The 16,579-nt window shown below is 37.0% G+C and overlaps 1 protein-coding gene across 1 annotated transcript; it reads right to left on the bottom strand.

The window, feature by feature from the left end:
• Positions 1–1,008: 1,008 nt before the first annotated feature.
• On the bottom strand, positions 1,009–3,442 carry LOC122047506 (probable inactive receptor kinase At1g48480). Its single transcript, XM_042608854.1, has 2 exons — positions 1,802–3,442; positions 1,009–1,724 (listed from the first exon to the last, which is right to left on the bottom strand). Exons 1-2 carry the CDS (start codon positions 3,186–3,188, stop codon positions 1,150–1,152), a joined length of 1,962 nt encoding a protein of 653 aa, XP_042464788.1. The 5' UTR covers positions 3,189–3,442; the 3' UTR covers positions 1,009–1,149.
• Between the last annotated feature and the right edge of the window lie 13,137 nt (positions 3,443–16,579).

Here is a 16,579-nt window from a genome sequence, read left to right as displayed (position 1 = left end):
TCATCTTTCGAGACAGTTCATCTTCTGGGATGGTCCAACTCCAAACCGATCCGAGTTACCTACCTGCACACCTCTCAAGCTCTCGGCATGCATCAATTATTAAATTAAAGAGCAAGATGGTTACAATAAGATCCCTTAATGATCCTTTAATAACTTATAAATGACCCTTTAATCCCATGAATGACCCATTAATAACCCCTTAATAAGAAGAGTTTCTAGGGTTTTCTCTCTATAAAAGTAAGGAAAAGAGAAAGTAAAGAGTGAGAGGGGGATTCTCTAATCATGTTTCTAATTCTTCTATCTTTTTCGGATTATTATCCAACCTTTATACTAATTTAGGCATCAGAGTAGTCTCGTCTGATATTTACTACTCTCGGTAGGAAATTATAGTGTTACGAGAAAATATCTAGGAGATGACCTTAATATTACTATTTTTATGTTGAGATAGATTTCATGGTGAGATTTAAAAAAAGTAATTTCAAGATGAAAAATATGATAGAATATTAATTTAACTTAAAAAATATGATAAATAAGATTAATTTTTTTTTAATGATTTTACGTTATTGAAATTTTTCAGTCAAACTCGTGAATAAATGTTTTTAACTAAATTCTAACTAAACTCAAGAATCAACTACACGACAAAGAAGTCCCATGATCAATGTAGTTGGTATTTATATGAGTACATGCTAATAGATTTTGAAGTTGATTTTCGACTGATAAAATATCTCTCTCATATAAAAGATAAAAAATATCCCTATCATTTACTAATCTTGCCATGGCCCATGGAACCGATATATCACTCCAACTAAGAAGCTTCCTCCTCCCATCATGAAAGTAATTATTATTTAAGGAACAAATAAGATAACTAAATTCAAATCCTATTAAAGATAAAAAATTATACTTCGGATTAATCTAATACACAAACTGAAAAAAAAATTGTCAGATTATAAAAAAGAAAATTATATTACTTACATAATTAAGGAAACCTATGAAGATTTCAACACCAAGTAATCCACAACAGTGTGTGGTTTTCGAAATCCTTGGAAAACAAAAAAGAAACAAACAAGTAACCAATTGCTTAATCACAGGCAACCAACAAAAAAGAATGGACTTTGTTTCCTCGTCAAGAAACTAAAAGATTCAGCACGATCACGATTTACTTCTTATTGATCTGATCCGAGCTATCACCTCGGACATGGAAGGCCTCTTGTCTGGGTAGTGTGCCACGCAATCCATGGCCAGTTGCAGGAGTCGCACCATCTCCTCCTCCTCCTCCGCGTTTTGCCACCGGAGCAGCTCGGCGTCGAACACATCTGCAGTCCACGCCTCCCCGACGACCGACTGCACCCACCTCGGGAGGTCTACTCCCTCCTCGTTCAGGACGGCCTGCGCCGCCGCTTTGCCCGTGAGCAGCTCGAGGAGGAGAACTCCGAAGCTGTACACATCCGCTTTCTGCGATACCTTCCGGGGATCCGTGACCTCCGGGGCTCGGTACCCTGCCGCGCGAAGAGCAGGGGAAGTGGACCCCGCCGCGAGCAGAGCCAGGCCGTGGTCGGAAAGTCGAGCTTCGTACGACTCGGTGAGCAGGACGTTGGAGGACTTGACGTTGCCGTGAGAAGTCGACGGGCTTGCGGAGTGGATGTGCTGCAGGCCTCGAGCCGCCGCAAGGGCGATGCCGGTTCTTGTCTCCCAGTTGAGGGCCGCTTGGCCGGACCCTTTGTCGCCTGAGAAGATGATCGGTGAATTTAGCATGAATTCTGGCCGGAGACGGCATTCGGATGCTAATTAAGAGGGGGGTTACCGTGCATGAGAGCTGAGAGGCTGCCCGTGGACATGAACTCGTAGACGAGGAGCTTCTCGTCGGCGCTGAAGTAGTAGGCCGTGAGGGAAACAAGGTTGAGGTGGTCCATGGCGCCGATGGCCTCGATCCTCTCCTTGAACTCCGCCTCCGGCAGATTCACGTCTTTGAGCCGCTTCACGGCCACCGCCTCCCCCGACTCGAGCACCGCCTTGTAGGTTGTCCCGAAGGTTCCCTTCCCCAACACCTCTGCAGACGCACGCAGGAGATCCTCTAGATCGAAGGCCGGCGTTGTTCTCCGGCTGCCGAAGAACACGAGTTTCTTAACCCCGGGGCCGCCGCTGGAAGCAGACGAAGATTTTGCGGCGGCGGTGACAGCGGTTGAGGTCACTGCCGCTCCGTTAGTGTTCGCTCTTCCATCTCCGGGACCTTTATCCCTTTCCTCTGCAAGCTCCGCTGTCTCCATCGGCTTCGTGCCGGAAGCAGCGGCGCCGATCCTGCCACGGCAGAGAAGGATGAGCGCAACGAGCAGGAGGAGCACGAAGGCGGCGGCACCAATCGCAATCCCGGCGATCGCCCCGCCGGAGAGTTTCTTCTTTTTGCCGGACTCTGGAAAGACGCCGCCGCCGGCATTGTTCCCAGAAGCTCCCTCCGCTGAGGGAGAAGGCGCGATCTCGCCTGGGCACAACCCCAGGGGGCCGCCGCAGAGGCTGGTGTCGAGGAACGCGTTCTTGGGCTGGGAACGGAGGCCGGCCGGTATAGATCCGTTGAGCTGGTTGTAAGACACGTTGAACTGGACCAAGCTGGGGATGTCAAGCGGCGGGATCTCGCCGCTGAGCCTGTTGCTCTCCAGGTAGAGCGTGCCAAGGCGGGTGAGGTTGTTGAGCTCCGAAGGAATCCGACCGGTGAATTGGTTGCCAGCAAGGTTGAGGCGGACGAGGCTCTTCATGGAGGCGAGAAAGAGCGGGATCTCGCCGGAGAGGCGGTTGTCCTGGAGGTAGAGGTTGCGGAGCTCGACGAGGCGCGCTAGCTCACCGGGCAGAGGACCAGAAAGAGCATTGAACCGGAGGCTGAGCGTGTGGAGGGCGGTGAGGTTACCGACGGCGGCCGGAATCTGGCCAATGAGGCCAACGCCGGGGAGGCGGAGCTCGTCGACCCGGCCGAAGACGCAGGTGACCCCCGGCCAGCTGCAGGTTGGGACGGAGGAGTTCCACGTGGGCAGAGCGGAGCGACCGATGGCATCGCGCAAAGCCACGAGCGCGGCAGTGTCGGAGGCCAGATCCGGCGTCCCGCCGGGGAGACCGACCAGGAGGAGGAGCGCGCCGGCGACGAGCCGGAGCAACAACCGGGACGCCATGTGCGGGAGGTGACCGTACTCACTGCGAGACATTAAAGCATCCCCTGGAGCGCGCAGTCGCTCACTGACTGACGCAGGTTGCCTTCTGCTGCTTCTGTCTCCTTCTCCATTTTTGCAATCTTGTGCTACTTAAAGTTTTATCTCCGGCCAGAGAGGAGGAAGATGATGGAATCGCCGGTATTGGTACGCTTTTAGTGATGCTTAACTTGGGTGTAAGTAAAGTAAGGGATGAAGATTGATCTCGACGTGGATTTGAATTAATGCTTGTTTGATTTCAGATCTGAGTAGGAAAACAGCAAGATTACAGTGGAAGATTTTGTAGGTAGATTGTGTGCGACTATCAATAGTTATTTACCAAATGAGGCGTTTAATTACCGAGACACGGAACATGGAGATGTCCGCGCCCCCGCCCCCGCCCCCCAGCGCCATGACGTCAGCAAACACTCCGACGAACTCCGTGTCCCTGTCCTGAGAAGTGATACCGCCGAGCTGCCATCCCTCCTCTCTTCGGCAGCCACCTCGCTGCAGATGCCGAAGCCTTCGTCGCTCTCCTCCGTCTCACCGACGAGTTCCTAAATTGCGTAGGTGTTATACGATTTATCCAAATAGCTGATTTTGGGATCGTCAAATTGTGATTTGTGGGGCCTCGAGGCTCGAGGTGATTCATTTCTCATTTTTTTTTTCTTTTAAAAAATCGCATGTGTCATCACCTGATCGTCCGAAGTGAAGTGGAGTGTTTCTTTGTGACGTACAATTAGCTATAGCACACAATAGTATTACCATTGTTCAACTTTGATTAAGTAACCGGATGCCTATCGTTTTCCGTACGCTATTCAATTGTTTAAAATTAATAATCATCCCTAATTTATCTCTTTCTCTCTGTCTAAAAACGAATTAACGAAAATATAAATGAATAAATCATCTTTTACCATCACGTGACCATCCAATGCCTGATGTGATTTAAAGAACATTATAAGATATTTCACTTAACGACTCATTTATTTTCCTATAAAACATATTGGACACCATCACCACAGAAAAGATGAGATTATCGCTGAGTTTTATCCTTACAAAATCAATTTTGATATTAAACGTTTCAATTTTGGTGGTCTCATTGTAATATTTTATATTTACTGACCAAACTTAAATTTGATCGGTAAAATTTAAATTTTTACGATCTATTTGGCCGATAATATTTAATTGTATACTTGCCAAAGTTATATTTTACCGATAATATTAATTTTTTATTGACCAAAATTAGATTTAAGTGAGAATATTTAGTTTTTTAGTTAAAATTATATTTGATAAAATTTAATTTTTTATCAACTAAAATTAAATTTATGAATAATATTTAATTTTTTATTAGATAAATTTATTTTGCTTATAATTTATTACTAACCAAAATGAGAGTTGCCATTAAAATTTAATTTTTTTACTAACCTTAGATTTAGTCAGTATTTTTACCTAACATTTTATTGATTTTAATTTACTAAATTTAGCTGACACATAAAAATATATATGGGACATGCTTATTAATAATTAATATTTTAATTAAAAAATTATTTTAAATTTATATCAATTAGAGACGAATTTGATAAGAAATTATTAATCCATTTTATTTTAATAAAATATATCAAAAATAATTAACACGGAATTTAAAATAAATTGAGACAAAAATCATATAATTTTATAAATAAAAATTAATATGGATTATAAATGAAATTAAGATTATATTATATCCATTAAAAAAATATTATAATATAAAACAAAAAATATATATAAATTTTTATAAACAAAAATAAATCCAGATTATAAATTTAAGATCACAACCTAAAATTTTATTTAAAATATAAAAAAATAGATGAAAAATATTTTAAATTTATATAAATTAAAGAAAATTATTATAAAAGTGAAAAAAATGCATTTAGATATTTTTTAAAAAATATCTAAATAAAATATTTAACACTCCTTCTGATTTTCTTGTATCCGGGATCATTGCAGTATATCTTTAGGAGTGTCTTTGAAGTCATAGCAACTTTTGTTGTGTTCTCTTCTTATCAAATTGATCGATGAATCTTCAATAGGAGGATATTCTGCAGGATGCCTAGTTGGATAAGATAATCTTTCCTTTCCGGAATACAACTAATTATTTATTTAATATCACTAATTCTTCATTCTAACGGCTAAGGAATTCAATAGTTTTTTCCTTTAAAATATAAAATGAACATTCAACTACCTCTGATAAGTCTATATCGATTTATGCAATAAATGTGTCGCCTTGTTGTGATGTTATCTCAAATTGAGTGGCGAGTGGGTCCAAGTAAATGGACTTCATCGGATTTAGGAAGAATATTAATAATAATCTAAATAATCATTAACAATATATACTCAACTAACAACTTTTTACATAGAAAATAGGATTATAATAAATACACCTTATGTTTACCTAGAGAGGTTACTTTATTAATATGAGAATAAGCAGACCTCCACTTATTTATTATCGGTCCTACGATGTTGGTTGGATGTTGAGTAGGGACATAATTAAGAAACAAAGTCTATGTTATAAATAAATTATTGGATGCTATTAGCTATTTATGTAAAATGAAATAATTACATATTTACGACTTACAACAGGTAGACCAATAAATCCCTTCATATAAAGTAACACAATGATATGACTAGGAGTCATTATGACAAATACTTCTCCAAATATTGAGAGTTGATGCATCATATAATAGAAGAAGCAAATAAAATAGAAGAAAAAAATATACATAATATAAAATTTATAAAATGACCTAACATTCTCATCTGATTCCATGCGGAGATAATAGTTTTTATTAGGTGTTCCAATATAGATCAATTTAGCTCATTCCTTATAAAATATCTTTTATATAATTCTCTAGAAGTAACATTGGAATTTATCTTTATATGCATGCCTCTATTTGGGATCTCGAGCAATAATGTCATGTTGTTGGTTGTGAAAGTCACAACCACATTGCAAAATTTAAAATTTTTGCATTTTGAATTCTAGTTATCAAAGATGTTAACTAGTAATCCCCTGAGTGGATTTATGATATGCTAAGAAAAGACACAAAGGAGCCATTATTTATAATGCTAATGTGTTTTTCATATAGATTCACTCATGAATGCCCTTTTCCCTCGCCCTTACCTTTTGGAAAAGTTTGACAAAAGAATTCTATAAAATGACTCAATTTACTCATCAAATGTAACTTATGCTAGATATGTGGTTTTTTTTTTTGCAACTATTTATGCATATGTTTTCATTTCCTACGGTATACAAATAAAGCATTCGAGCTTTGTCAATAATCAATTAAATAATATGATTTTCATCAAACTAAATTAAACTATTTAAAGACCAGCTCCACTTTGTTAGACAATCCTTCAATAGTAAGAAGTATGACACAAGTCAAAATAATTATACTTATTAGCCAATTCATTTAGATATAATTAACAAACTTACATACAAACTAAATATGACAACCAGTAGTTCTAGTAATTGATTGTATGGATCAAACCATTTGTAAACATTATTTTTAGTTAATGATAGTATTGAGATAATGCATTTTTTAACTAAGCTTGATGACCTACCTATATGATATTGCTTAAGTCAATTTAATCACATAATTTTTATGAAACAAAGTAAACTATGCCTATCTATTTTGCTTAATATTTTTAATATCATATAACTATTCCTACTTGAGATTGTTGATGATCATAAGTCATCAGACAACTGTCTGCTATGTTGATGAAGTCATTGAATGTTAAGGGAGAGTAGGGTCACTAAGAATGACTGTGAAGCTCAAGAGAAAGAGAGTTATAATGGAGGTTAGGGGTGGCCTAGCTCAACCAGTCCTACGCTTAAGTCAATTTCTAATAGAGAAAGTGAAGAATAAGAACAATGAAAAATGAGAAGATGGTGGAGGTTTGTGCATATATGTGTGGGTCTATCTTTGCTCACAGGAGCGAGTTTCTTTTATATCACTGCTGAAGGAATGGAATGATATCTCTCTCCTCTAGATTTTGATTGATAGGACACGTATCTAGTAGGGAATGTGTCACATCATCATATCAAAGGGTTATATCACCCGCATCTTGTACTATAGAAGATCGTGTGGGATCACGCAATATAGACCATGTTGTTCCACGTGCTATGACAACACACGTGTTGTCTCACATGTTATGCTAACCTACGTGACGTCTCACGTGCTATTAATAGATGGAGTAGTTGGATTGGAATGAGAGATGTTGGATCAGTGGGACCAACAGGAGATGAGTAGGAGCGTCAGATCAGGGGAGGGGGAGAGGAGATGAGCAAGAGCATCGGATCGGAGAGGCCAAGAGGAGACGAGCAGGAACGTCAGATCAGTAAGACTTCTCATCTCGAATAGGCTAAGCCGAATGGTGAAGCTTCTCTTCTCGGGTGGGCTAAGTCGAAGGATGAAACTTCTTATCTTGGGTAGAATGAGCTGATTGACGAAGCTTCTCATCTCAGGTGGACTGAGTAGAATGGAGAAGCTTCTTATCTCAATGGATCGAGCCAAAAGATGAAACTTCTCGTCTTGGATAGAATGGTGAAACTTCTTATCTCGAGTAGGCTGAGCTAAATGGCAAAGCTTCTCTCTCATTTTTTTGGAATGTTAAATATATAGCCGAACTAAAGAGGCTATACAAGTATTAGATGTCTACAAAACAGTAGACATAAGTCTACACATTCTGAAACATGCTCTCAATGTTAGGCTCACATCTCTCAAAATGACATCGATTGTGATCTTGCCATAAGAGAAAAATCATACAAGATACCGCTAAGTAACGTGCTTTCTCCACTCATCCTTTGCCATCGAATTGCCATTGGAAAGGTTGAAAAATAGGCTTGTCACCGTGTGGTTCTCTGATTTGATGTCAATCCAACCATGAACCTTGCTCCACAATTACATAGTGAAATAATATGTGTCTGTTGGTCTCATCTTCTTGCTGACATAGTGAGCAAGTCTTGTAGGGCTCGTAAGGCATTCTATTTGCTGTCTGTAACTATCCATGCGTAAGCAACCAATAGTGTTAGGACTTGTATGAGCTAGAGATTGGGGGGGGGGGGGGGGGGGGGAATAGCTCACTTCATTTCTTTGATTTTGATTTACAGCAGAAACTTGAAGCAAATACATCAAAACACTAACACCTTCGATTTACTTGGTATTCATCTCCTTAAAATGACTAATCTAAGATCTAACTCTCTCTCAGAGATTCACTATGAAAATCTCATTCTTGGAAGCTTTTCAGAGGTAAAGGAGCCTCGTACAAGCGCTACAACAAAGCTGTTAAAAGATAACAACATAAAGACAATGGTTTTAGAAGGAACTATTGTTAATTTGCTCAAAGACAACAATTTTTAATAAAATCATTGTCTTTGAGCTCCCCAAAAGATAAAAGATAACAATTTTGTAAAAATTATTGTCGTTGAGCGGATTTTTTTTTTAAATCAACAACGTATTTTACAATAATTTTCTAAAATCGTTGTTTTTAAACATTTTTTAGGGCTACGACAATAATTTTTTAAATCATTATATTTTTATATTATTTTATATAGTCAAAGACAATGATTTATTAAAACCATTGTCTTTGACTTAATTCTTTTTCTTTTTTTCCTTCGAATGTCATGTTTTGATTTCCCTCTCTGAAAAATTTTGGGTGCGTGTTTTCCATCCTTAGTCTTCCTAAACCCTAGCTTTTTGTGTCTTTCTCCTCTTCTCGCACGATCTCTTCATGTTCCCTCTCCTCACACAATCTCCTCTTCACGATCTCCTCACACGATCTTCTCCTCTCCTCACATGTTTTTGCCTTCCACCCCTCTCGACGAACTACACTCCTTAAAGCTCCTCTCCCCAAAGTGATAGTTGTTTCCCTAGAACTACACTACTTTTGTTTGTATATCAAAATGTTGAGGTAGATTGGAAACACCAACATCCATCCCTTTTTCCTTTCGACCCATTGCTAAGTTTGTTTGCTTCTGCTTCCCTTGGAACCCAAGCATCGTTTGTATCTACCGAAAGAAGAGGAGGGAGAGGGCGTAGCACGCTCCTCAACAGCCATCGACTTGCGCCCACGCTAGAGGCTTGGGTTTGGAGGCATGGGGAACTCTCTCGAGTGCTCGGCCTCTAGCGAGAGATTGGTGTCTGTGGCTTGGGATGTTGATCTAATCGAAGCCTGCATGTTGCTGGAGTTCGACCTTGGACTCGTCAAGTACTCCACCTTCCGTGGCCTCAACTCCCCTCTACATTTCGCCACTGCCAAGGGCCACAACGAGGTCGGTTTTTTTCTCCTCTTACAAGATTTGACCTTTCAATGTTTCTCGCCGTGTTGTGGGTTGTCTTACTAACTCGGCGTGTCTCCTCAGATCGTGACGCTGCTACTAGAGAATGGGTCTGACGTGAATCTGAGAAACTATTGTGGCCAGGTATTCGATTACTTGTTTTCTCCCTCTTTTGCCTTCCGATTTAAATCTATCCTTTTATTGGAACTTCTATATTTGAAAAGTTTGATCTTTGTGTTTATCATGAATGAAATTGAATATATAGGCAGCATTGATGCAAGCTTGTCGTCACGGTCATTGAGAGGTGGTGCAGACTCTGCTCATCTATGGAAGTATTCTATGTGTGGGTTCGTCAAGATTTCCTTTTTATGTTTACAGAAATTGAAATCCTTTTTTTTTTGGGAGTTGAGAGTTAACTGGATCGAAAATCCTGAAAGTGACAAGAATGGACTATTTGAACGGTCGGAGTGCCCTGCACTTTACATAGAAGGTGCTTCTATCCTCTTTTTAATGCTTTTTAAACTCTTTACTTTTCTTGTTGGATTTTTTTTAGATTCCTTATTCATTCTCTGCATTACAAACTAAGAATGGTATACACCATGTTTAATATTATTATTTTTGTTATTATATTCTTATTTACACTACCAGATTATAGTAAATTGTGATATGCCATATTATTTACTTTTTAGTTTTTGGGATATATCACATTACTTGCTTATTCATGTATATTTTTCATATGTCAATTGTGAATATTTAATTGCACTAAAAAAAAATAAGATCAGCAAATTCATAAGAATATGCTTCATGCACCTTATTTTTAATAAATTTGGTTGATTTCGAGATTTCTTATGGGAAAACATGAATTTCCTTAATATTTTTACAAACTTAGTGTGTTTTTCTTTAACATTTAAAGTCTAGTTATTCTATTTTAGTTTATGTGAATGATTTTCTTTATATGTAATATACTTTTGTATTTCTCTATTTGTTATACTTTCTAAAACAACATCAACATAATCTGAATAGTTTGTCAATTTAAAGTTAGCATTGCATTTTTATTTCTTTTAAGTTCAAGTTTTTTTGTTCTTCAAAGATCTTGAAACTTGTCTCTTTTGATCATAAATAGCTTGCATGTTTTTACAAGATCGGATAAACATTTCCTTGATTTATATGATTGTTTTTACAATATCTAACAACTTTGTTTTTATTTCTATAATTGTAGATTATATTGTTCCTTGTGCATGTTAGCACTTGCAATTTACTTGGAAGTTGTTTGTGTTACCCTACACAAGATCAACGACTGATGTAGAATATAAAGGTAAAATCTAAATTATCATATTTTTGCATATTCAGAAATAAAATCTCAAATTTATGTATACTTTTAAATTGTGGAATCATTCACGACTCTGAAAGAATAACAAAGACACACTTATGGTAACTATTGTAAAAATATATGTGTGTTTATTATTCTTTCAGAATAAGTTTTTTTCATACATATAACAGTGTATTTCTTTTGATATTAATAGGATGTTGATATCTTGGTGAAAGATTGGACTTTTTGATGGAGTTGGTGTGGGGAAGACTGGATTTATTATGGAACTAATGATCAACAATATTAGAAAAGGTTGACATGAAAAAATCAGCAAGTGAGAAAGAGGAGTCCAATGAAATCCTATAAGTTGAAGATTGTGATGAGATTTGGGTTGACAATAATTAAGTGCAATCTTACATGGCATGAACCATCATCACAAGTTTCTAGTCTTTTGGCTATTGTTCATTAGTTGTAAATAGAGTTTATTTGTTTATTTGTATTGGGATAAATTTTATTTAAACACGAGACATATTTCTTCTTTTGTGATTGTAATTTTTGTATAAGTAACATTTTGAATGACATTGATATGGGGAATATTCTTTTTTTTGTGATTATGCTTCTTTATTATATATTTATATTGAAATATAATATATTGATATTAAAAGACAACGGTTTAAAACTATTGTTATTGTTTATCACCCTCAAAGACAATAGTTAAAAATCGTTGTTATAGCCCCAAAAATCCTTGTAACTGGCAGTGTTATTAAAAGTGTTCTAAATAACAATGATTTTAAACCATTGTCTTTTCATTCAAAGACAATGATTTAAAACTATTGTCGTAGCCCCTACTTTTAACAATACTGTCAATTACAATGGTTTTAAAGGGTCTACGACAATGGATAAAATCCGTTGTCTTTTTACGTTTTTGTTGTAGTGAAGTTTGAACACGAGAATAAAAACAAGAAAGTAAATATAAATACAATGAACATCTTGTTTGCTTGATCTCTTGTTGCTCCAAAATGCCTCTTGTTGATTCCGAAATGCAACAACACTTCACTTCAAAGTCTTCATGAAACCCCCTTTTATAGGATTTCTTTTAGGCTAAAAAATATCTCCTAATCGATTGGTCGTATCCCCAATCGATTGTCATATCAGATCGACTATTCAAAACTTACCAAATGACTCTTTTTTATCCATTAATCGATTGATAAGTCATCTCAATTAATTCAAAAGCATTTTGTTCTTTGTGAAAATGCTTCGACCAATTAGTCTAATGGATTGATCCTCTACTGAATTGATTTACCTAATTGATTCCATCACCTTCTGTTATCTCACTAAAAGTTCTTAATTGATTGTCTTAATTGATTGACCATGCTAAATCGATTAAGCCAATAATTCATCAACCTTGTGTTCCCTCACGAAAACCTTGCCATTCAGCAATACTTAATTGATTAGGCTAATTGATTTGATAGCCTTCTATTTTCTACAAAACTGCTATCAATCGATCACTTTTGGTCAATCAGTTACCCTAATTAATTGATCAACCGTAAACTTTGAATCTAAGTTTAGAGTTCTTTTGTCCAATGTTAAAGTCATCCGTGAGTTGTTGGGATTTTTCATGCCTAGCATCCGATCAACCTTAATCTGCCAGGACTTTTTCACTAAGTATTCGGTCCTCCTTGAGTCACTTAGACTTTCCCTTACCAACCTTCCCGTTGAACTTCCAATCATAAAGTGTCTGGTCACCCTTTGGTCCACTTAGATTTTTCTATTAACTAGACCCACTAGGACTTTAATTGCTTAGTTTCAAACTAGGTCTTTCACCACTTAGCCCCACTAGGATTTTCATTACCTAGTTCCCAACAAGGGGAAACTAGGTCTTCCACCGCCTGGCTCCACTTGGACTTCCATTACCTAGTTTCCAACTAGGTCTTCCACTGCCTAGCTCCACTAGAAGTATATATTTCCTAACATTTAGTTAGGACTTTCTTAGTCAAGTATCTGGTTCTCCCTTGACCTACTTGACTTCTCTCTCACATATTGTCAAAACATCAAAATTCAAGCTTGAACCAACTCGAGCTCAGTCAACTTGGTCAATATTGACTTGAGGATAATTGCATCAATAAATAGGTGAAGCGGAGCTTAGGGAGGATGCCTGGACTCCATACTACTACCACTCAATGAACCACATGTCCCAACATACAAAAGAATGCATAAGAGTTTGCTGCACCATGCTTGGCTATAGAAAACTAGTCCAGGAGTAGCATGTTTATTGCTCCTGTGCCACCTGCTCACCCTATAAGCCGATTCATGATCTGGAGCAATCTCTTAATCAATGGCGAGTCTGATTTTTTACCTTGCCTTTGCCAAATGTCTGCTCTTGAGGTAATCGTGATGCACCCATCTCACCCAAAGTGAATACATCTTGCTTTAAATGCTTCGAAGCGTCCGACATAGGAGTGTGGAGTGACATGCTTCTAGATCTTGAATACCTTGTCCACCTTCCTCCTGTTGCAGAGCCTGACATGGTAAGTGCTAAAATATGTTTCATTAACATGTGTAGTGAAAGATATAAACAGTAATAGTTAAAATCTAATTATTACATCACACGCATATATGATACAACATACCAAACATGATCATGAAATAAAATTTTATGAAATTAAATTTATACTACATATACTTGATATATGATGCAGAGTGGAATTGGAATCAACTAAGCGACACTCGGAAGTCTCGCCTCTATTTGTATCCATGTTGAGCATTGGTCAAGAGGGATTCCAAAGCTTGAGGCAAGTCTTCTCTTTAGTACTAGCCCAAGCGGGAAGACGGAATGATCCGAGAGAGGGATCATAATCCTATTTGTGCCAGTGGTAATTGCAACTGGCACAAATTGATCGACGACTATAACCCTTGTAGCCACTGTTCGGAGCCTCAAACTTTGTTATTCTGAACGCGAGTTGCTTTCCGCGTTTGGAGCAACAAGTAACATGAGTCATTGTTCAAGATTGTTGTACACGTATCAATCATCAACCTTTGTTGATTGTAGCAAAAACAACAATTGCTATCCACGTTTCAATCCACAACCTTTACTGATTGGGGCAAAAAGCAACATGAGTCATTGTTAACAATTGTTGTCCATGTTTCAATCAATAACCTTTACTGATTAGAACAAAAGCAACATCTAATAGCAACATAAGTTGTAGTTCACGTTTCAACCAGAAATCTCCAGCAACAACATGAGTTGGAGCAATCAGCAGGGCTGGCTAGAGCGAGATATTGGCTGGCAGAAAGCCTATCGAGTGGCCGACACAACAAGGTCCGGCGGTCATCCTTGGTGGGCAGTGACACAAGGAGAATTCTTATCCTTGTTATTGGCGACTACACAAGAGGATTGCTTCGGGCGGCGGTGAATAGAGGGAGGAGCATAAACAAAAATATCTAATTCTCAATTAGGATGTTTTTTTGTTAATTCTATTTCTCTCCCAAGTATATCAATATATAGATCACTTATCAAGTTTGAGGAGCAAGTCTAAAACTCATATCCAATAACCTAAAGTCCAAACCATTAGTCTTAAATTTGGTTTAAGAACAAACCATATTGGTTCAATAATCAAAATTCTTTTAATTAAAACCAAACTAATTTACTTTATAATTAACCAAACTAATTTAGCCAAAATTCAAGACCTGCTAAATGGACTCCACGCAATAGGCCAGAAAGTGGAGAATAAGGATATAATAAGGTATGCACTCAACGCCTTCCTTAGGAATACCTTGTGAGCATCCATGGTAGATGCGTACAAGGTATCCAAGGACTTATCCTCAATTAAATTAGATGAACTCTTCTCTGAATTTGAATTGCATGAGCAGATTAATGCACGCCCGGTCGAAAAGGATTGCAGGTACTAGCAGAACACGCGAACCGAAATCGAGGTGTAGAACCGAACCGGAATTAAAAGAAGAACCTGATTCAGACGATGAAGAAGACAAGCTTACTACCGAACTCATAAAGCTCGTATGGAAGATGTGCAAAAAGAAAAAGGCAACCCAAATTAGCGCAAAGATCAAGACGGGAGTTACATGCAACCCCCCTCTAGCGCTTTCGATCCAATAATTTGGGTGAAGTAAGCAATAGAGTAGAAGTTGTAATAGTTTATTACGATAATCAATTAACAATTGCTTATACAAATGCCCCTAAATATCATGGAAAAATCAAACATATCAACATGAAGTACAACTTTATTAGATATATAGTTGGAAAGAAGGAAATGACTTTGAAATACATGTATACGCGAATGATGGTGGTTGATTCTTTTACTAAGCCAATACTAAGAGATGTATTTATTTATCATGTTAGATCTCTTAGATTGCATAGGATGTGATTATAATTGAACACATAAGTATTTAAGACATTGTGTTCATTATTATAATAATATTTTATTATGCATTATGTGTACACATTTACTTTATGAGTTATTAATTTGCACATTAAAGGTATGTCTGACAAGTTGAGATCGACTCTCTCACACAAACAATCGCCTCTAATGCTAAGAAACAAGTAGAGGCAAGACAATATTGATTTTGTCGCAACAAATCCATACATATGTTGCTTTAGTAATATATTACTAAGATGACATTATTTTATAAATTTTTATTATAATTGAAATGGATTTTTCCACAATCCATTAAACTTGCCTGATAGCCAGATGAGAGTTTTCATTATATTGATACATGTTGGAGGATACACAAGGAGAAAACTCAAGTAAATGTTGAGACACACTTGAACTAATATCTGTATGATGTGAATATTTTATGACATACGCTTCTAAAGAGGAAGAAACATATTGTAGCATGTGTTTCATACTACATGTGTTGAAGTGACCATTTGGAAAATGAATAGTTGAATCCCAATTCATTATGTGAGATCCATAGGTTTATAAATATAAACCCAATCTAATACCCTTAAGACTTTCAACTATTTCTTTTATTTATTTTTTTTAGTGATGCTACTTTAACATGCTACCAATAGCTATGAATGATTCGACAATATGGCATATGTCTAAGAAAGCAACTAAAAAAAAATAAAGATTGAAAGTTTCTAGTGAGAAGGGAAGATTTATTTTGCACTTGTTTTATATTCATAAACTAGCTAATTATGTTTAACTTAGTTGTTAGAATATAATTATGAATATATGAATATAGATAAATATTTTGAATCAAGTATGCTCTTATTATTTTTGGGATAAGAGATATGTTGATTAATGTAGTAAAATAAATCTGGGGTATAACAAGTAGAATGTCTTCATGATTACTTTGAAATGAGCTGTTATATATCCTTCACAGGTGTATAACTATGAGCTCTAATTTAATATGCTCGTTGGTCATATAATCCATTTCCTTGTATGAAATTGATGGTATATGATTATGATTTATTTAGAAATGAAAGAAGTCAAATCCTCATATGCGAATGTGAAATGTAAGAAATAGATAATGACTAAATGGATTGCCCATGAGGACTAACCCGGCCCGACCTGACCTAAATAAATTTAAATATTAGATTTGAATATTTGGAGGGAATGATTATTTTTTTTTCTTATAACCTACTTAATCCCACTTTCATTTATAAAGGGATATATAAAAGGAAAGTGGGGTGAGAAAAGAAGAAAAGGTTCTCACCATGACTTCATTAGTCCTTTTTTTATTTATGAGACGTTAATATCACAAGAAGGAAGATTAATAAATTAATTATATATATGATCTTAAATCTAATGACGATTTTATTTAATTTTC

Source organism: Zingiber officinale, chromosome 2B (assembly GCF_018446385.1).
Source record: "Zingiber officinale cultivar Zhangliang chromosome 2B, Zo_v1.1, whole genome shotgun sequence".
NCBI lineage: Eukaryota > Viridiplantae > Streptophyta > Magnoliopsida > Zingiberales > Zingiberaceae > Zingiber > Zingiber officinale.
The sequence above is the reverse complement of the archived record's forward strand: the minus strand, read 5'-3'. Positions and strand labels throughout refer to the sequence as shown.

Coding starts and splice junctions, on each gene's coding strand:
- LOC122047506 (XM_042608854.1), bottom strand. CDS start 3,188: ATGTCTCGCAGTGAGTACGGTCACCTCCCGCACATGGCGTCCCGGTTG. Junction 1,725..1,801: donor CCTCTCAGCTCTCATGCACG/GTAACCCCCCTC, acceptor TCATCTTCTCAG/GCGACAAAGGGTCCGGCCAA.